We start from the raw sequence: 20799 nt of genomic DNA, 5'->3' as shown, positions 1-20799 counted from the left end.
AGACTCCCCGAGTCAGAGGCTGGGTCCTGAGGAAGCTTGCCGGGGGTTGGGGTGTGCCTGGGGCTGTGCACAGACCTCATGGAGAAGCCTTCCCAGTGAGCACGCAGAGCTGCTAAAGGATTAGCCCTTACAGCTCTTGCCTTACTGGTCTGCATTTAAAACGAGAGCATTTTCTCCATGACCCTGACAGCAGGTGTCTTCTTCATGGGTCAGTGGCTGCTAGGACAGCTTTGCTGTGGACACGGACCTCTCTGTATTTTCTAGACCAGAAAGTTTCAGCAGTCAGTGAAAGGCCTCTGGCTCCTCATCCAATCAAGATCACAAAGACAGTGACACGTAAGGACGGAGCTGTGAACATCATGTTGGAACGACCATGCAATGGCAAGTGAGTGCTGGCAACACTGTCTCAGTTGAGTCTCTCAGGTTACCTTTGACGTCACTAAATGTCAATCCCTACAGTCTCTCAAGAATAGACAGAATTGCTCGTTTAGAAGCAAGATCTTGGGCCAGTGCTGAGGTGTTGCGGCAGGTTTGACACCCAGCTGCTCCACTCCCTTCTGATCTAGTTCCCTGCTAAGATCTGAAGATCCTGGCTCCTGACTTTGGTCCCACTGTTGCAGCCATTTGGGTAGTGAACTGATGGATGGAACTCTATAATCGTGATTTTCAAATAAATCTTTAAATAAAAACAAGATCTTGCCAAACTCCAAAGAAGACTCAGTAAAATAGTACATTGATAAAGTGGGAGTAGATTGTTCTGTAACTTAAGGAACCGCTGGACATTGGGTAATGTTCATCTGGGTTTTAGCATTTGAAGCATCACATTAATACCTGTGAGTTGTATGGAATTACTGTAGGATTTGCTGGGAGAATTTTTGGTGTATTAAGGACAGGGATTCGTATGATGGCTAGGGTTCGACCTGTGAAAAGGAGAAACAGTCATTGGTGATCAGATGTTAGAGTTTTGTTCAGCATGAGAGAGAAGGAAAGGTGAGGCTTTGGTTATGGAGCCATCGGAGTAAGTTAGCATTTTAACTTACTGTCAGTGATAACTTTGAGTGTCTTGTCTTTTGTGTTCATTCTCAGTTCTCTGCATGAAAGTTTGACTACAGAGGAGAGATCAGAAAAAGGGGGGACTCCCCTCCACTTCCTCATAGAAGACTCCCAGCAAGAAAAAGGGGGGACTCTCCTCTTCGTCCCACCAGCCATGCGGCGCAGCATTGGTGACTACAGTAGCCGTTTTGAGCAGTACCTCCGGGTCATCTCTCACGAGGCTGTGGGTGCCTTCAACCCGTGGCTCATAGCTGAGAGGTGAGTGAGACGTTGCACACCTGTGTGGCAGACCCAAGTGTCACATTTTACACTACAGCGAGCTCAGAGAGAGGACTGGCCAAGGTCTTGTTCCATTCCTTTGAGCCCTGGAGTTGTAAAGGTTGTTCTTGGAAAGGCTTTTTCTACTAACTGCCTTTTCTTAGCCATAGGAGATCGTAAAAAAGCAAGGGCTGCCACTCAGGGGACTACCCTGTGGCCAGGATGGCACAAAATACCGTGGACTAGGTGACTTGAAGAGTACAAATTCATTGCACCTGTTTGTGGAGTCTGGAACATCCAGGGTCTGGGGCCTGGCTGAATCAGTGTCAGGAGAGGGTGCTCTTCCCTGACTGCAGTTCCCCTCCGGCTGCTTTCAGGTAGTGAGAAGTCTGGGGAGTTCTGGCCTCTTCCTCCTTTAGAAGCACTCATCCATCCTGAAGCACACCCATCATGGTCTCACCTGAGCCTAACTACCTGCCAGAGGGGGCCCCCACTCCCCCATCTCTGAATACTGTTGGCCATGAGTTAGAGCGTCAGCACGGGAATTTTTTTTTTTATTATTTAATTGCATTGTATTACGTGACACAATTTCATAGGTACTGAGATTCTCCCCCCCCACCCCAAACCCTCCCCCCATGGTGGATTCCTCTATCTTGATGCATAACCACAGCTTAAGTTCCGTTGGGATTCCCTCATTGCAACCATATACCATACATAGAGTCCAGCATCCTATTGTCCAGTCAAGTTCTACGGCCTCTTAGGGAGGCCCTGTCTGGTTTGAAGGCAGAGCCAGCAGAGTGTCATCCTGATCAATTAGAAGCTCCAACACACCATCAGCAACAATCCAGGTATGATGAGGCTGGTGCAGAGTCCACTGATTGACATAGTCCATCATAGAGTCTCCCCTTGTCCAGTATTTCGCTGCCAACATATAGCTGAGGTGTTTGATTGACCTACTCCATCTTCCATCTTTTCTTGGTTAATGTTCTGATTCCTCCATTTTGATGAAGGGAGTCCCCAAAGAAACTTTGAGGTGTTCCCAGACCAGGTTCCTACATGTACTAGTAAGCACAGTGCCCGCCATAGTCTATCGCCCCATCAGCTGTTGGTTGCAACTGCTGGGTTGGTTCTATTCTCAGCCCCGACCTCCACTGGAACCAATGAGTATCACAGCCCATCCTGGTTCTGCCCATCACACACTCGGCCCTCACCTAAACCGGTGGGAGGTGTGCTGGTTGGGTGCTGTGTTCCTAACCGGCACAGGCAGCCTCGCCTTGGCATTTTATGTTGCAGCACGGAAATTTTACAACCAAGGAGCAATATTCAGGAGTCAAGTCAAGGCACATTTTCTGTTGCTGTTAGAGTGGTGTCTCAACAGAGCACACAATGCTTGTGGGCAGGAAGCGTCGGGATGCTGCAGGCTCGGTTGGATAAACGTGCTACTGCAGGCAGCAGGATTCCCACTGCAACATCTCACAAACCCTCGCCTCCTGTAGGCTTGTCTCCTGGGAAAGGTGATTCTGTTGGCTCATAGAGCATACTCCTGCAGCCATTAAGTATTGAAGAAGCAGCCTTCTATTATGTATGAAATACTTAAAGTTAGGTGAATCCACTGCTTTTAAGTAGTTCCCATATTTAAATTCCTCGGGAGTATCACTTTATCACAAATACCTGAGACATTTTTCTTAGCTGCTGAGCCAACTGCGTGCACTCTGAGACATTTTTCATTGAGCTGGGGAGTGTGCTATGATTTTGTTTCCTTCTCGAGCAAGTTTTAAGCATGTTCCAGGAGTTAATCATTGCCTTTTTAAAATTTATTAACTTTCCCCCTGAAAGCCAAAAATACCAGTTAATCCTGTTCCTCAGCCCCACCCTGACTTCTTCGCTGAAGCCCATCTTTCTCCCTCAGCCCAGGCTGGCCTGGTCCTTCCCATCCTGGGCTGCCTTCATCACCCTTTGTGGTAGGTACCTCCCGTGCCGCGTGTTCCATGCTACTTGTCATAGCACCCTGTCTTCTCGTTTGTGTTTTATTCTGCTGTTTTGATGGAGCTTGTCCTTTGAAAGTCTGTTCATACTTGATTGAAGGACTTCAGAGACAGCGCTTGTTTGACGATTTAGCTGAGTTAAAAATTACTGGTGTGTTTTTTCCCAAAGAGTATTTTCTTCCTTTTATGAGGGTAGAAAAGCAATTGTCAGTCACCTAGCTGCCAGGAGTGGGTTGGAAATCTTTGGAGTTCCTTGTTTTGCAAGAACAACAAATGTGTTCTTGTTCTGTGCACTCCCGGGCGGTTTCCTCGTTTTGCTGCTTGTGCATGCCTCCTCTGCCTCTGTGATCCTCCGCTCTGCTGCTTCCTGAGCTGCCGTCTCCTTGGCACACCACCCTAACAGACTCAGGGTTCAGCTTCTGTCTGCTTCCTTTCCACTGCTCCCCCGGTTGTCTTACCTGTAATTTATGGCACTGTGGTAAATGCTTGTGAAGGCTTTGGATACAGGCAAGCCAGGAAATGGGAGGCTTGGTTGGAATTATCGAGAATCAGCAAACAGCTTAGGTGACCAGATGTTTGACGGGGCCCGGGAAGGATGCATAGCTCTGAGGAAGTAGACAATGAAAAGAACAGGATCAAGCACACAAACAAAGGGCAGTTAATATCCTCAGAGAGTTCAGTGAGGCTGCGATAAAACGAGAATAGGATACTGTAAAAAAGGAACTTTCAAAGAAAATTTACCATCAGATTTTAAAGGAATAAAAAAGCCAGGTCTTTATCTGACGTGGCAGAATGAAAAGCTACAAAGCTAGATAATTTAAAATTTTTTTTTTGTTTTTCACATTAAAGGCTTTTCTGAGGAGATTCAAGGTCTGGATATAGGAATTCCAGAATGTAAGAAAAGGAAAAAAAAGGAGAATGGGAAATTAAAGATATACTGTAAGAAAGTTTCACAGAAGGTGATTAGTCTTTATTTTGAAAGAGTTCACCAATTGCCCACTGTGAATAAGTGAATGAATGAATGAATTGCACAGAACACATCATGGCACTCATTAGAAAGGGAAATTGGAGCATCCCAGTGTAAGGAGAAGATGGCCAAAGATTCCAGAGAGTAAAAGCTGGAAATGCCCCAAAAAATCAGAAATGGGAGTGGCATCTTGTTTTCATGAACCATACTGAAAGCTAGAAGGTACTAGAAGATACTTCCAAAATTTAACCTAGAATTCTGTGGCCATCTAAATTATCAACTACAATATATTAGAATAAAAGTATTTTTAGGGATACAAAGAGTCTAAAACTTTAATACCCATGCACAGTTTGTCAGCAAGATACTGAAGCCATGTGCCACCTGTGCAAGGTGTACATTAAGGAGAAGGCCGGCCTTGTGGCACAGCAAGCATGCTGCTGCCTGGAATGCTGGCATTCCATGGGGGGTGTGGTTCAAGTCTGGCTGCACTGCTTCAATCCAGCTGCCTCCTCACATGCCTTGGAAGACCGTTAAAAATGGTTCAAGTACTTGAGTCCCTGCCGATCACTTGAGAGACCCAGATGGAGCTGTGGACCCTTGAATTTTGTCCTGGACCAGCCCCAGCCGTTGTGTCCATTTCAAGAGTGAGACAGCAGATATCTCTCTCTGTCTCTTTTCTGTCACTTTCCCTTTCAAATAAATACATAACTCCTTAGAAAAAAAAGAAAAGGGGGATAAAAAGAAGACTTGGGACTTAGGACATGCAGGTTCCACCGTGGGGCTTCCAGGAGAATGACAAGAGCAATTGTCTGAAGCATTTTTCAGTGACCATCTGGAAGGCACGGGGACAGCGGAGCAGTAGCGGCTAATTCTACCTGTAGGCAGAGTGTGGAGTTTTAAAAACAGGTGGAAATGGGGCCCGGCGGCGTGGCCTAGCAGCTAAAGTCCTCACCTTGAAAGCCCCGGGATCCCATATGGGCGCTGGTTCTAATCCCGGCAGCTCCACTTCCCATCCAGCTCCCTGCTTGTGGCCTGGGAAAGCAGTTGAGGACGGCCCAATGCCTTGGGACCCTGCACCCACGTGGGAGACCCGGAAGAGGTTCCAGGTTCCCGGCTTCGGATCGGCACGCATCGGCCCGTTGTAGCTCACTTGGGGAGTGAATCATCGGACAGAAGGTCTTCCTCTCTGTCTCTCCTCCTCTCTGTATATCTGACTTTGTAATAAAATAAATAAATCTTTAAAAAAAAAAAAAAACAGGTGGAAACAGAGATGCTTGTTACCTGATGTGTTAGGAATATATTGGAAGTAAATTTGTATTTCTCAAGTTTGGGGATGAATTAGAGACAGAAATGTAGAAAGTGAAGTAAATACAGAAGTGCAGTAATCACTCGTGTTTCTGGTGAAGGCACACGTGGTAACTGGGACCACCGCTCCCTCCAAGGGTAGCTATGAATAGAAAAGCTGCATTAAAAATACAGCATGTATGCTTGGAGGCATGAAGAAGGGAACTAAGTAATGTCGAGTACCTGGGCCAGAATCCTGGAGAAGACAGAGACTCAGGCGGTTAGTCAATTCTTAAAGAAGACCAGCAGTGTTTTGTGGACTAGCAGATAGTGGTTGGAAACAAGGGGCCAGTGGAGCAGGGGTTGCCCTGGCGAAGTTTGCCCACTTCTTCTTTTTTTTTTAATGATTTTATTTTTATTGGAAAGGCAGATTATATAGAGAGAAGGAAAGATAAAGAAAGATCATCTCTGTCCACCTGTTTACTCCCCAAGTGGATGCAAATGATTAGAGCTGAACTGATCTGAAGCTAGGAGCCAGGAGCTTCTTCCGGGTCTCCCATGTGGGTGCAGGGTCCCAAGGCTTTGGGCCGTCCTCGACTGCTTTCCCAGGCCACAAGCAGGGAGCTGGATGGGAAGTGGAACAGCTGGAACTTCAACTGGCACCCAAATGAGATCCTGGTGCATAAAAGGCGAGGATTTAGCCACTAAGCTACCACGCTGGACCCAACTTTGTCCACTTCTGCCTGCCCTCTGAAAGGTTGCTCTCTGCAAGGACAGGTGACCTGGATATAAATGGATCTTCCCAGACCTCATTCAGCTCTGATCATCCCAGTTCTTAGTATCGGGTTGAGGGGTTTGGGAGATGTCAGCATGGGCATTCTTCCCTCTGAAGGCAAATAACATCAGCAGGCCACAGGGAGGCAGGGCGGTAACGCACACAGATCCAGAGCCGCTCCAGAGTGGAGCTCTTTCATTGACAGCACAGCAGCTGTGCCTGTGCGTTCAAAGAAATAAAAGACAACATCTTTGATTTTTGGCAAAGAGCTTAAGAACTAACAAAATCCAAATGTACATTTTAGAAGGAGAACATAATTTGTGAAATGAAGAATGTGTTGTATATGTCCACTGGTAAATAAGATACGACAGAAGGGAAACACCTGAGGCCTGGAACGTAGAACAGGAGACAGTGTCCTGGGGGCAGCATGAAGGGAGAGCAGGGGGCGCGGAGGGTGAAGGGCAGTCTGACATGGATGAGGAAGGAAGGAAGACAAACCAGAGAACGGCTCTTGTTTCCCCAGAGTCACTCAAGGTGCAGCGGAGCCAGCACTGTGGCATAGCCCACGGTGGCCACTGCCCACGTGCTGCCGTTCCACGTGAGGGCTAGCTCGTGTCCCGGCTGCCTTGCCTCTTACCCAGCTCCCTGCTAGTGTGCCTGGGAAGGCAGGGCAAGATGGCTTAGATAGTAGGGCCCCTACAGCCCATGTGAGAGACCCCGAGGAGGCTTGCGGCTCCTGGCTTTGGCATGGCCCAGCACTGGCCATTGTAGCCATCTAGGGAATGGATTCGCAGATGGAAAGTCACTTTCTGTCTCTCCCTCTCTCTCTATAACCTTGACTTTCAAAATAAGTACACTTAAAAAAACTATTTAAGCCACAAATTTGAAAAGCTGTAAAATCCCCAGAAAGAAAAGTAAAAGAAAATTCATATCTAGCTGTTATTGTATTATTGAAAAAAATCAAGGAGTAAGAGAAAATCTGAAAAACCAACTGGAGGAAGAAAAAAAAAATGGTGGAGGGTGGAAGACCCTTTGAGGTTACAAAAGAAAAGGAAGTTTGTCTTCAGTTGTGAATCATCCCAGTCTCCCACAGGCATGGCAAGGGCCCAGATTCTTGGGCCATCTTCTGCTGCGTCCCAGGCACATTAGCAGGGAACTGGATCAAAAATGGAACCCCTAGGATTAAAACCAGCCCTGCAGTATGGGTGCCAGCATCACTGGCAGAGGCCTAACCAGCTACTGTGTTTCTCTGTGGAAAGCTGCCTGGCCCCCTGGAGACTCAACTGATTCTGAGATGTCGGGGACTGGGGAGTTGAGCTGAGCCTAAGACAACATGTGGTGCCTGAAAGGAACTGCCCAGAGTGTTGCTGGCTCAGGAGCCAGCCTGAAGGGGCCCCACGGTCCAAATCAGGAACATGAGAAATGATAGTAACATCACAAATCATTAATCTGTCAGGTCATAATGATATGAATGAATGAATGAATATGGAAAATGAGGAAAAAGAGACTTCATTACAGTAGAATCCCGACTATTAACTAGAGAAGAATGAAGGAATTGGAAAATTTGTATCTGGCAACTTTGTGATCATTGCTGCAAGCAAACTTGATGAGAACCAGGATATTTACTAGTCTGAAAATGTCTCTACAGTACGATTATTGATTATAAAGGGAACGTAGTAGCCTGAGGGAGAAGCCGGCAGCGATGGAAACGAGCAGTTACGAGTCACGGGGCGGCCAGACTGCGTGACGATACGCTGAGCTACACTCTGCTGCGGTACTTGTTCCAAACATGCACTGCCTGACTCTGGTCGTAGAGAAACTTTAAACAGGTGTGCACACGCGGCCTGGCAGTGTAAGTGCCTGCACCCCACAGTGGAGAACCCAAGTTCAGTGTCCAGCTCTGACCTCCTGGTGGCACCTTCCTGCTGGCATGGACCCTGGCAGGCAGCCCTCCAGCTCGGCTTGTCACTGGTTCCTGCTGACCCTGTGCAGCAGCCAGCTCTCGGCCTGGCCCTGACCATTGCACGCATTTGAAAAAGGAACCATTGGAAGGAGTTCTCTCTATGTATTTTTCTCTTTGCCTCTTACATGAATGAATAACTTGAGAAAAGAGAGAGAACTATCAAAAACAGAGAGAGTCTATAAAAAAGGTCCTGAAAGTCGAAGAAAGGCTGAGGCGCGGTTCTGGTTAAAGTAACGACGGGACATGTGATGGCAGAAACACTGGGAGCCATAGGGGACATTGGGTGAGTGGTTAGCAAAATGTAGTAAGGTCTGTTGGATAACAGTTTTGAATCGATGCTGATTTTATGATTGCTTTAGAATAATTGTAGCAGTTCTGTAGGAGAAAGCCCTTGTTTCTAGGAGTAGACACTGGAGTCCCTGGGATACGAGGTCTCCCTCTTGGAACTAAACAGAGCAGATAAAAGAAGACATTGGTCTATGAGCAAAGGAATGTGTGTAGTGTCCAGGACCCTGCCCGTCCACACACTCTCTCTCCAGCTGTGAGGCAGGGAGGCAGCCATCCGAGGCAGGCTGGAGTGAGACCTGGCTGCAGCCGGTCAGTCTCCACTCGCCTCTGCCTTCAGACATGTCGGGCTGGGGCAGTGTGGGGAGTGAGTCCCGCCCTCTCACTGTCCCGGAGAGCCAGCCCCCCATCTGTGTTCTCTCCTTCACAAGTTTCTTGGCTGCATGTGAAGTTTTAGCATGGCCCAGCGGGTTGAAGGAATGCCCCCCAGGGGTGGCTGCCGAGCACTTAGCTGTGTTATTTGTCTTCCAGCTTCTCAGAAGAGCTGGTAGATGAAGCTCTGGGGGCCGTGGCTGCCGAGCTCCAGGACATGTGCGAAGATTATGCAGAAGCCGTGTTCACCTCCGAGTTCTTAGAGGCCGCTGCGTGACAGCTCTTCGAGGTGGGGCCAACACACCACACAGAATGAGGGATGGCACCCCTGCTCTGAGCCCCTGCGAGGCTGTCTGCTCCATGGCCCACCTACATCCTGAGCTGCTGCCCGCTGAAGGCAGGAGGTGCCCGCAAGAACGTTCTTGCTTTGCGGTCTATTGTTGACACATTAGTGCTGCTGGAGCCCATGATACAATGCGTGACATTGACCACTGTCCCAGAAACAGGAATTGATAATGACAATACAGTATTTTCAGGATGTATCATTTTTCCATGAAATATTATGTTCCTTCCTGCAGTTCAGTCTGGCGATCTCAGTGTTTGGAGAGGTAATAGGTCAGTGTGTTTGGCCCGGGGACTCAAGTTGCTGCTGAATGCACAGGCGGCCATGCTGCCGACACCAATGCAGTTCCTGTCTGGTCCCATCACCGGCTCCAGTTGTCCCTGTATGGCAGACTGCTGTTGGTTACGGGCTGGCTGCAGCTCCCTGGCAGCAGGAGCTGCCTATGGTCAGCCCGCAGAAATGAATGTGCATTTGTGCAACTCGCCTGACGGGTGCCAGCCCCAGCGACAGCCCCAGTGACTCCACAGACAGCTCCTCAGTCTGCATTGTGACTGCTGACAGGGCAGGCACAGGAAGCCGTCCCTGCACCCTGAGGAGTGGGAAAACTGCAGCACAGAGGACTGGGCCTGTGCCCAGCCGGCATGGGGGTACAGGGCACCCGGCTCCATTTCCGTGCACAGAGAAACGCTATGTGGGAGAAAAGAGCCCTGGGTCCCCCAGGGAGAGGACGACACTGCAGACCTGGGCAGCTCGTCCGTGGGTCGGCAGGAGGACATCCTCTGTAGGAACGGTGAATTCAGGAGAAGCAGCAGAGTGTAGACGAGCAGGAGGCCGCTGCCTGGAGGAAGTGTCCCCTGATCTTTACTCTTACCTGAGACACGGAGAGCGGAATGTGAAGAGTGGACGCCGGCCCCCCACCCCACGCCCCCATGAGCACCGTGAGGCTCTGTGTACTACGCACGCTGTTGTTGTCTGGGGCTTTTTGTCTGAAGTGCAAATATTTCAGGTGATCATTGAAGCTGTTTGATCACACTTGTGAAAAAGTCAGTTTTCATGTAATGTTACTGTTTTGCTGCTTAGTTTTGTGTAACTTGAGAATGTGAAGGCCTTCAAGGGAAATCACGGGCCTTAATCTGGGGGAGTGAGTGTGCGCACGCTTGAATTGCCAGGCACACCTTGCCTTACTTGGGTAGTTTTTACTGTACTGATTTTGTAAAAATAAATTCAGTATTTTGAAGTAAGTACATGTCTGAAATAATTCACATCCTCTTTTCTTTTCAGGCAAAGTGAAATGTGATTTTCAGAAGCCACTGAGAGTACTTTACATTTGATATGAGCATGGTGGTTCTTTGCCTCCCTCCCCCCGCCCCCAAGAGAACAATACATGATCCTAAATGCCAACATTCCTGGGCACCTGCTAAAGCAGATCCCTCAAAGTGCTCTCCACGCAGGAGCTTAGCTAATCCTCATCTCACACCAGGGGGAGATGGGTGCCAGCATTGATATTATTGCCATTTCACAGATGGATACAGTGAGGCCCAGGAGCAGGCAGTGTAAGGTAGTGTCCGGTGTCCCCATGGGCTCAGTCATTGCCCCCAAGGGAACGGTAGCAGTGTTGAGAGTTGACTGACTGCAGTGCCTGAGGCTGGCTCTCATCCCGCTTTGCCTATGTCCTGGACCCTGTCCGTCGGAGCGTGCTTTGGCTGAGCACCTGTCGCTGGGGCCTGCCTGCTGAGGGGGCAGGTGGCACAAGCTACTCCCCTCTGCCAGCTGGGGTCGGGGAGACTTCCACCTGCTTCCGTCTCCAGCAGGTGTCTTCTCTGCAGCCCTGGCCCATGGAGAACCCCTGTGGCCGAAGCCTTCTCCCAAGACCCAGAACTAAACAGTGGAAAGGAATCCCTTGGATTTGCAAGTAGATGTTAAATCCTCCCAGTCAGAGTTCTCCATTCAGGGCCTAGCAAGGTGTCCCGGACACCTCTGGGATTTCTGTTTTGGGATGTGGGGTCCTCCTCTCACTGCCTTTGGCTTTCTCGTGACCTGTGAGTGTTACTGTTGGCAGAAACTGTCAGGTGTGTGCTTCTATAAGTTGCATGGATTGTCCCCCTATCTTCAATGCACAGCTTTACTGCCCAAGCCCTCCCCCGACTGCCCTACTTGGCTCCCACCTCCACCTCTTCACATGCTTACCTCTTAGCCTTGAGGGACCCTGCCTGGCACATGGTTGGTACTCAGCAGATTCTTTTGAATTTGGGAAGGAAGGCACACTTTTCTGGAGATTGTTGTTATTTTTTATTTTTTTAAAGGTCTTCCATCTGTTGGTCCACTTCATAAATGGGCGCGATGGCCACAAACTAAAGCACATCCAGACCAAAGCCAGGAGCCAGAAGCTTCTTGTGGGTGTCACACCCCAAGCACTTGGGCCATCTGCTGCTGCTTTCCCTGGCACATTAGCAGGGAGCTGGGATGGTAGTCAGGCAGCCAGGAGGTGAACCAGTGCTCATATGGGATGCTAGCATCATAGGCAATGGCTTTACCCACAATGCCACAGCACCAGCCCCTGGGGGATTGGCTGTGTGCCAGGTATTGGTTATATCTTGGTTTAGTCCTCAGATACCAGTTTTGACCCGTATGACCCTGAGTGGAGTGCCATCTGTGAACTGTAGACTCCCCCTACCCCTACCCAATTCCAGCTCCCGTGGAGAACTTGGAGCCCCTCTGCTGACCACAAGTAGGCTTGGCCAGGAGGTTACTCTGGATTGGGCTTGTCATGGGCCCCTGGGGCTGAAGAAGAGACAGACCAGTGCCTCATTTCCCTTCCTCGTCACCTTCGCTGCTGCCTCCGTGTTTCCCAGCGTCCTCCGCTGCTGCCTCTTTGGGCTGGGCTAGGGACATGTGAGGGTTGGTGGAGGCACCGTGACAAAGGCTTCTTTGTCCTCCCCTTCCTGGCACACAGTCCCTGCCTCCCTGCAGCAGGGGGTGAGTGTGTGTGTGGTTGGTTGGCAGAGTGGGTTGTGGAGGCAGTGCCTGTGGGGAGGCAGCAGTAGGTATGAACAGCAGGCATCGGGCTGCGCAAGGCTCTGGGCCCCACAACCCCACGCAGAAAAGGTCCTATGACCTCCGTGGCTTGTGTGTTTCTGAGAACAGTTCCCTTGCTCCAGCACCTAGTAATAGCAATGGACTTTCCTTGTGACACCTGCCCCTGGTGATCGTGACCTTGCCCTACATCATCATGGGCATCGGGCTCCTCCCTTGGGTAGCATGATGCCGCAAGAGCAGAGACCTCCAAGCTGTGGGAGCAGCACCATGTGTCCATCGGCTGAGCCCAATGATAGGGGCCTTGCCCACCAGGGCTCCCCGCAGACACCTATATGCTGATTGACAGTGCTCACTAAGGGTCTGGGAAATCCCACATGTGAACCCAGGCTAGCCTCAAGCAAATTCCATGAACTCAACCAATGCAGCCACATTGGTGGGAGCCCGACTGCTGATTGGCCTTTGTAGTGGGACCTCCCCATGCCCCAACCCAGCCCCCACCGACTGCCCAGGAGGCTTGGTGGGATGCCGGGAGGGGCTGCTGTCAGGTCTCCCCAGTAGCACTGCCCTCCTGGATTTCTCTGCTGCTGTTTCTGGAGTCACCCGGCAGATGGTAGGCTCATCTACCTGGTAACTGCATCTAGGGTTCTTGACCCAAACCTCTGACCTCCTCCATTTTCTGGCCCACCTCCCCATCCAGCAGTAGCACTTTGTCATGCTCCATCCCTTCCCATCCAGGGTCTGCTGCCCCCCTCAACTCCCAGCTGGGGCCCCTGACAAAAGCACCACCACTTCTTCCCACACTGAGCCCTGGCTTTCATTGCACCTGCCGCAGGGGCTGTGCCCATCCCATTCTCTACGGGCACCCGGGGAAACATTAGTTGTCTTCTTGCTCCCAGTTTCTCCCCTAGGGGAGCCCAACCATGCACACAGGCCATCCTGTACCCTGGGTACTGGCATCCACTCCAATACAGGAGTAGTCACCCACCTGTTGTCCTTCACAACCCCTGAGCCCTAGGGGGAGAGCCCCAACTGTAGGGCCAGGCTCAAGACGGAAGGGGTAGCTTTCCTTAACCACTTGTGGAAGGTTCCACAGAGGCCAAGATTTCGCCGCTTTCATCCAGCCAGCAGCTTTTCATTCTCAAAATGTCTCCATGTATTGTCCATCACCTCCCCGGCTTTGCACACCAGGGATTTGACTGGTTAAGAACGCAGGTCACAAGTTACCCTGGATGACTTCTGTGCCTCTGTCTCCTGACCTGTGAAATATGGATAACATGCCTTAGCAGGTTGGTGGATTGTGAGGATTCGGGGAAATAACCATGGCAATGTGGAGCAGAAAGTGAGCGCCCCACCATTGTCACCAGGGCTAGCTAGGCACAGCCTTTGGCTCGCCCCCAGGCTCGGCTCTTCCCCTTGCAGACTCTCCTTGCTCTCAATGTTTGGCCATACTTTCTTGAGCTCCACTGGCTACTCCAAGCCACACATCTGGGTTCCTGCTCTGGCTAGTTGGCTTGGGCTGCCTCAGATGTCCTTGCTCCAGGGCTTGGATTTGCCCCCCACCAGAACTCATTGGACTGGACTACATCCATGGGGGAAAGGGCAGACAGATGCAGTCTGGGCCTCTGTGGCAAAGCAGTAGAGCATCAATAGGAACTGCTCTGGATCTTCCAACTTCCAACTCCCACTGTGTGTGTGTGTGTGTGTGTGTGTGTGTGTGTGTGTCCCAAGGAGATGATTCTCAGATGATCTGAGAAAACCTTAGTAGAGGTCACAGGTGCTCAGGTCAGCAGGCACCTGCCCCAGTCCTGCTCCAGGCCACACAGAAAACTTAGTTTGGGGCATGCAGAGAGCAGCCCAGAGGTACTTCTGTAGTTCCAACAGCCCAGCGCGTGACAAGGTCACAGCTGAGCTGCCACCCCCTGTCTCATCCATTTCATCCTAATCTGCTGCCCACACAGTGATGGCAATACTGCTCAGGGCAGTGCGCTCTGTTCACAGCACCTGCTTTGATTCTGACACAACACTATGAAGTAGACACTGTGAGCCCATTTTACAGATGAAGCAAACAAGAGGGAGAGTTTTGTTTTCTTTCAACTAGAAATCGGCTGTCACTGGACCTAAATACAAAGCGTTTACTTTTCTCACTATACCTCAAGTTCACCCCCAAGTCCCTGGTGTCCAGCCTGTCCTGGGCAGGCCTGCCCTCCCAGACGCCCTGCCAGTGGCGAGGGCCCTGCCCTGAAGGTTCAAGTCAGGCTCCAGCTGTGCCTGGCACTTTGGCCTTCCCTGTGGCCTTGGCCTCCTGTGCCAGTCAGCATCTACTTGAATTGGCCATGGCAGTGCCAGTCCTCGCCCTGGCTTGTACCTGGGCTTGCCCTGGACCACCTGAGCCACTGTGTCCAGCTGTCTAGTCTTCCTCTGCCTCCCAGAAGCATCCTCCTTGCCTGGTGACAACACAGGCAGCAACTCATGTGCTTTCCTCCCAAGGAGGCCAGCGAATGCCCCAGTTACTGCTCCTTGGCTCTGATTGGCCCAGCTTAGGTAAGAAACCCATCTCGCATCGAATCTCTGGGTTGTGGCTGGTCAGATGGGAGTCACATGACCACCCGTGGTCAAAGGGCGGGATGGGCACCTTGTCAGCTGTGTGAATTAAACATCTGCTTCCCATGGGGAAACTGAGGTTCTCCTACCTCACGCAGAGCCGGTTGGTGCAGGTTGGGTAAAACCCATCCGCGCACGTAGCACAAGGCAGCATGCATCTTCCTGCAGCTGGCAGTGACGGGAAGCCACAGCGACGCTGAGGGGTCACTCCTGGCTGGAACGAAGCCGGAGCAGGACAGCTTATAACTAAAGGACTGACCTTTTTCTACCAAGGGAGGGCTGCAATTTGGGCAGACTTCATGGTGGAGGCAACATTTGAATTAGAGCTTAAAAGACAGTACTCTGGGAGTTAAAAAAAGAAAAGAAAAAAGGAGGGAAGGGCCCTGCAGGCAGAGGGGAGAGCATGGACACGACCTGGAGTCTTAAAAGGGAGAGCATAGGTGTGGACAGGAGCAGACAGACAAGGGTCAGGGGGGCTGGCTCAGGCCCCACGCAGGAGGAAAGTAAAGCACGGTATGTCTGGGGTGGGTGGGTGAGGGGCCAGCCTCGAGCTTGCCCTGCCGTCCTCCCACCGTTCCCTGGAAAGCAGATTGCCCTGGCGCAGATTCTTTCAGTTCTATTTCTAAATGGGGGAGTCCATGGGGAGCCCAGGCCTTTGCCAAGTGCTCCATCTGTACGTGATCAATCTCTCCTCCTCAGAAGCCCTGTCCACCACGAGCTGCAGCTGGAGAGGCCTGCGGGCTCACACTGTTAGCCTGAGGGACAGGGGCCCTACCCACACCCGACACCAAAGGACTGTTGGATCCAAAGGGTGCTTGGGCGGCCCTGGCCGTCATCAGCTCCTGCTGACAGCTTCCGACGGCTTTGCCGTCCACTCAGTGGGACAGAGAGGGGTCCCTTTATTTCCCCAGGGAACCCCTGCAAGGAATCTCCTCCCTGCAGCCTCTGTCACCCACACAGGTGGCTCCGCAGCCAGCAATTGCTTGAATGTCAAGAAGAAATCCCAGGCGCGTTTGCACCAGACGGGCCGTCCATGCAGCTGGGGCCCGGGAAGGCTAGGTGGGCCCGGGAAGGCCAGGGCAGGTGGGCTCTTTCTGACCAGTCTCTTCCCATCCTGGCCTCAGGAGGGTGAGCGCAGCCCAATGCACCGATTCAGCACACTACACTAGGGGACCCTGGCCTGCAATGTGTGTGACACAGGTCACCAGGCTCCAGGGACAGGGCTGCTGGCTCCACTGCCTGCAGCTTTTCATTAACAGGGATAATTGGTGGCAGCTTTAAACAGAGACAAACCCAGCTGCCTCTGCACAGACCCTGGGGGGAGCTGCCTGCCACGCAGTCACAGGCATCGGCTAGTACAGGGGTTTCTGGAGAGTCAGCATTTCTTCAAATTCCCCTCAGCACTATGGATGCCTCCCTCAGAAACCACAACCACACATGGGCACACACACAAAGGGACTTCAAGGATGGGAATCAAAAGTTCCACACATAGCAGTTTTTGTATTTTAAAGATTTATTTGAAAGAGAGATCTGCCATTCTTTGGTTCAGTCCCTAAATGCCTGCAATGGCTGGAAATGGGCCAGCCCAAAGCTGGGGAGCCAGAAGCTGCTTTTGGGTCTTCCACAGGGGCCCAAGCACTTGGGCCATCCTCTGCTGCCTTCCTAGGCCATTAAGTAGGGTGCTGAGTGGGAAGTGGAGCAGTCAGTACGCAAACCAGCATCCATATGGGATGCTAGCGCAGCACTGGCACCAGTTGGTTTTTTGTTTTTTTAGACCCTTTGTAGGTATGGATTTCTAATATTTTTCACACCAAGATGTACTTTTAAATTTTATCTTCCATGACCATTTGGAAATACCCTTGTATACTTCCCATATGCACAATACACATATGCATGCTTATTCATATAGCACCGCTATCCGTATGCACGCCTGCACGCACAGCACACATGCATATGCGACTGCACAGCTCCAGCACTGAGACACACCCAATCTCACATCCAGACTCAGGGGTTCACACAGTCTGATTCCTGGCAGGCCAGAGCCCCAGGAGAAGCCACCACCCCGGGGCCCACCCTCCCGTCTGCTGCCGTGGGAGAGTGTTCACCTGCATAGCAGAGGCCCGCTGCCCAGTGCTGCGCAGCACAGCGTCTGTGCGGTGGACAGAGGAGGATTCACAGTCCCTTGCCTGGGGAGGAGAACAAAAACCAGATGAAGTCCTGCGTAGCAGGAAGTCAGTGGTGGAGCAGGGGCCACCTGCAAGGCCTTCCAGGCTCAGCCGCTGCGGCACGGTGTCCTCTGGCCACCTCGGCCACGCTCCATGTTCCTCACACACTCAGTCACAGTCACACACAAACTTGCAGTTACACACAACACTCAATCACACACTGAGTCACACTCGCACACTGAGTCACACACACATAACTCACAATCACTCACACATAGCTCACAGTCACACACGTTTGCACACTTAGTCACACACATGCACATACGTTCACACATAATCACATGTACACACTCATACACGTTCATACAGTCATTTTATATGCACACCTTCACACAGTCACATTTAAACATACATACACACGTTCACAATCACGCACACACCCTCGCCTCCCACCCCTGGGGCTTCTGGTTACTCCTTCACCCCTGGAGAGAAACAGAACAACTGGTCCAGGGCCTTGGGTCCCAGGCTTTGCTGGCTTTCCTCTGGTTCTTCCCTCTGCAGCTACAGAGAGCCGTTGAGCTCCACACTCCGTGTGCACCCCGTCACTGTTATTTACCCGAGATGAAATCTTGCCACGTGGAGATGTTTGGAGCCAAGTAGCCTGCAGCAGGTAGCCCTGGTGGAAAAACACACACCTTCCCAACAGGGCACACTGCTGACCATTCCTCTGCCACAGGAAGGAGTGCCTTGCTTGCCAGCCTGGATTCAGCCGCCCACTCACACTGTGCTCCCCACCACCACCCTGCCAGGAGCTGTGCTTTCCTGGGGGTTACCCACACCTTTAAGTCTGGCAGAACTGTGAGGACAGGCTTTGGAGCATGTGTGGGAACCGAGTACCGGCACATCCCCCAATGCTGTTGTCATTCAGATCCTGTGGAGGCAGCCGCCACCCTGTGTGCCCTGGGGTCCAGTGGGAGAGTTTCTCAGAGTCCTTCTCCCTTGTGTCCTGCAGGTCCTGGACTCAGAGCATCAGGCCTGGCTTGATCATGAGGAATGCAAACTTGACTTTTTAACCCCAAACCCGACTTTTTGATCTCCAGCTGTTTGGCAATTGGGGGTCCCCAGTGCAAACAGCCTGGCCACCAGATCTAAGTCTGTCCACTCAAAGCCAGCTGCTGGCCTTTAAGCTTCCTGCTCTCCCAGGCTGCCTAGGGTCCTGTCTGCTCTGAGCCCACCCAGGGATTCCTTTGGTGCTCCCCCAGCTGGAGCCTAGTCAGGAGCACACACATCTGAGGTCCAAGGGGAAGTTGCCCGTGGGAGGCGACATCGACTCGCAGCATCTCTGCAGAGGGCAGGAACCCCTGGCTAGAAGCCTAAGCCCAGCACAGTCACCAGTGCCCAGTGCTGGACCCTCCCCTGTCACTGCCTGGAGCCCACTGAGTGGAGGCGGGGGGGGTCCCTCTCTGAAGCCCCCTGCCACACTGCTTCCTTCCCCACCAGCAGCCCCAGCTTTAGGACTGTCACTCAGGTGCTCTCTGTCACTGTCAACACAGCTCTGCATAGCGCCCCGGGCCCCTAAACTCGCTGGGCCTCTTCTCAGTCCCAGGATCCATTTCCCAGCCTGTGCCTTCCAACCTCTAGCAATGGATTTACATAATAGACCCAGTGGAGATTTCTGAACACAGGCAACAGCCGGGTCACTAAGTAGGCATCTATCTGCCCAGCACACCTCTCCCCACTGAGGCCTACAGGAATGTAAGGAAAGGGCTGTGCCTGCCCTCCAGGGGGGGCTGTCATGTGCTTCCAGCCCGCATGTCATCTAGTGCCTCCTTAATTGGAGCCAGTTCCCTCTCTGAACCCTTGTCCAATTCACCCTGCTAGTTGTTCTGACCAGAAGCATTCAAACCACAGTGTGAGGACAAGGTCCTGGCAGGGATACGGAGTGTCTCCCTCCTTCTCTGCCCACCATAGGCTTGAGGGAGGCCTCTACCTGGGTGAGGCAGCCACACCCATTCCTGGCGGGAATCTGGCTGACTCAGGCTCCTTCTACCTGCCCAGGCATCTGGCCCTGGGCACCTGGAAAGGGCTGGGCTGGGCTGGGCTGGCTGGGCTTGCTGTGGAGACCAGGAGGTGGTGGCAGAACCTCAGCAGGTTGGTTGCCTGTGTTTTGTTTCTTTGTTTTTCTTGTCTGTGGCAGGAGAGTGGGTTTCAGGGGCTTGGCTTTGAACACCTGCTCCATCCCTTATAAGTTAAGGACCTAATGAACGATGGGTAGCCCAGAGGTGATGCGGTAGCTCAACTGGCTAATCTACCTGCAAGCACCAGCATCCGATTAGGGCAACAGTTCCCATCCAGCTTCCTGCGTGTGGCCTAAGAGAGCAGCAGAAGATGGCCTTGGGACCCTGCACCTGTCTGAGAGACATGGAAAAAACTCCTGGCTCCTGGCTTCAGATCATCAGCTCAGCTCTGGCCATTGCAACCATTTGGGAAGTGAACCAGTAGGTCAAAGATCTTTCTGTCTCTCCTCTCTTTAAACCTGCCTTTCCAATTAAACACACACACACACACACACACACACACACACACACACACACACACATTTTTAAAAAATGAAGAGGGCCCGACATGGCAGCCTCGTGGCTAAAGTTCTCACCTTGCATGCGCTGGGATGGGCGCCGGTTCTAATCCCGGCAGCTCCACTTCCCATCCAGCTCCCTGCTTGTAGCCTGGGAAAGCAGTTGAGGACAGCCCAAAGCCTTGGGACCCTGTACCTATGTGGGAAACCCAGAATAAGCTCTTAGCTCCTGACTTCAGATCAGCTCAGCTTTGGCCACTGCAGTCACTTGGGGAGTGAATCAGCAGACAGATCTTCCTCTGTCTCTCCTCCTCTTTGTATATCTGACTTTCCAATAGTAAAAAAATAAATAAATAGAATAAAAAGAAATTTAAAAAAAGAAGAAAGATAAGAGGTTTTTCTAGGCCTTAGTCTGCTTATCTGTAAAATGGGAACAATCATAATCACACCTCTCTCATCATTGCTATAGGACTGGAAGGGGTAACCCATGAAAAGCATATAAGGGGCTAGTCAAGCCACTGCCTATAATGCCAACATACCATCTCAGAGTGGAGTCCCAGCTCTCCCACTTCCCACCCAGCTCCCTGCTAATGCATCAGGAAGGCAGTGAGGATGGCCCAAATAGTTGGATCCATGCCACCTAGGTGGGGCACCCAGGTGGAGGCTGGGCTCCCAGACTCAACCTGGCCCAGCCCCAGCCATTGTAGACGTTAGGGGTCAGCGAGCCAACCTGAAGCCAAGAGCCAGGAACTTCCTCCAGGTCTCCCACACAGGTGCAGGGTCCCAAGGCCTTGGGCCGTCCTCGACTGCTTTCCCAGGCCACAAGCAGGGAGCTGGATGGGAAGTGGAGCTGCCAGGCTTAGAACTGGCACCCATATGGGATCCCAGTGTGTTCAAGGTGAGGACTTTAGCTCCTTGGCCACTGCGCTGGCCCGAATCTGCTGTCCATCTTACCTGACAGTCCCTGGTGTTCGCTTACAGCCACATCTGCCAATCCATGACTCCCCACTTCCCATACCCACCTTGAGGCTATAAAGGTGTCTCTTGCCTTTGTCCTCTGTCTCTATTTGCTTTGTCAGTCTCAGCTTTCTCTCTGCCCCATGGCTACTTCTCCCACTGAAATAAAGACCTCTTTGA

At 51.6% G+C, this 20799-nt stretch overlaps 2 protein-coding genes across 2 annotated transcripts in view; both read left to right on the top strand.

Annotated features, from left to right (window-relative positions):
* The window catches only part of KIAA0753 (KIAA0753 ortholog), a 56936-nt gene extending 46411 nt beyond the window's left edge, over positions 1-10525 (top strand). The window contains exons 17-19 of the mRNA XM_058676610.1: positions 265-385; positions 1087-1311; positions 9102-10525. Coding sequence (XP_058532593.1) covers positions 265-385; positions 1087-1311; positions 9102-9219 — 464 coding nt within the window. The 3' untranslated portion in view covers positions 9220-10525. The remainder of the gene's footprint in view (positions 1-264; positions 386-1086; positions 1312-9101) is intronic.
* The window catches only part of PITPNM3 (PITPNM family member 3), a 101899-nt gene continuing 82387 nt past the window's right edge, over positions 1288-20799 (top strand). The window contains exon 1 of the mRNA XM_058676608.1: positions 1288-1311. The gene's annotated coding sequence lies outside the window, so the exon portion shown is untranslated. The remainder of the gene's footprint in view (positions 1312-20799) is intronic.

Source organism: Ochotona princeps, chromosome 17 (assembly GCF_030435755.1).
Source record: "Ochotona princeps isolate mOchPri1 chromosome 17, mOchPri1.hap1, whole genome shotgun sequence".
NCBI lineage: Eukaryota > Metazoa > Chordata > Mammalia > Lagomorpha > Ochotonidae > Ochotona > Ochotona princeps.
This window is presented reverse-complemented; position numbering and strand designations above follow the sequence as displayed.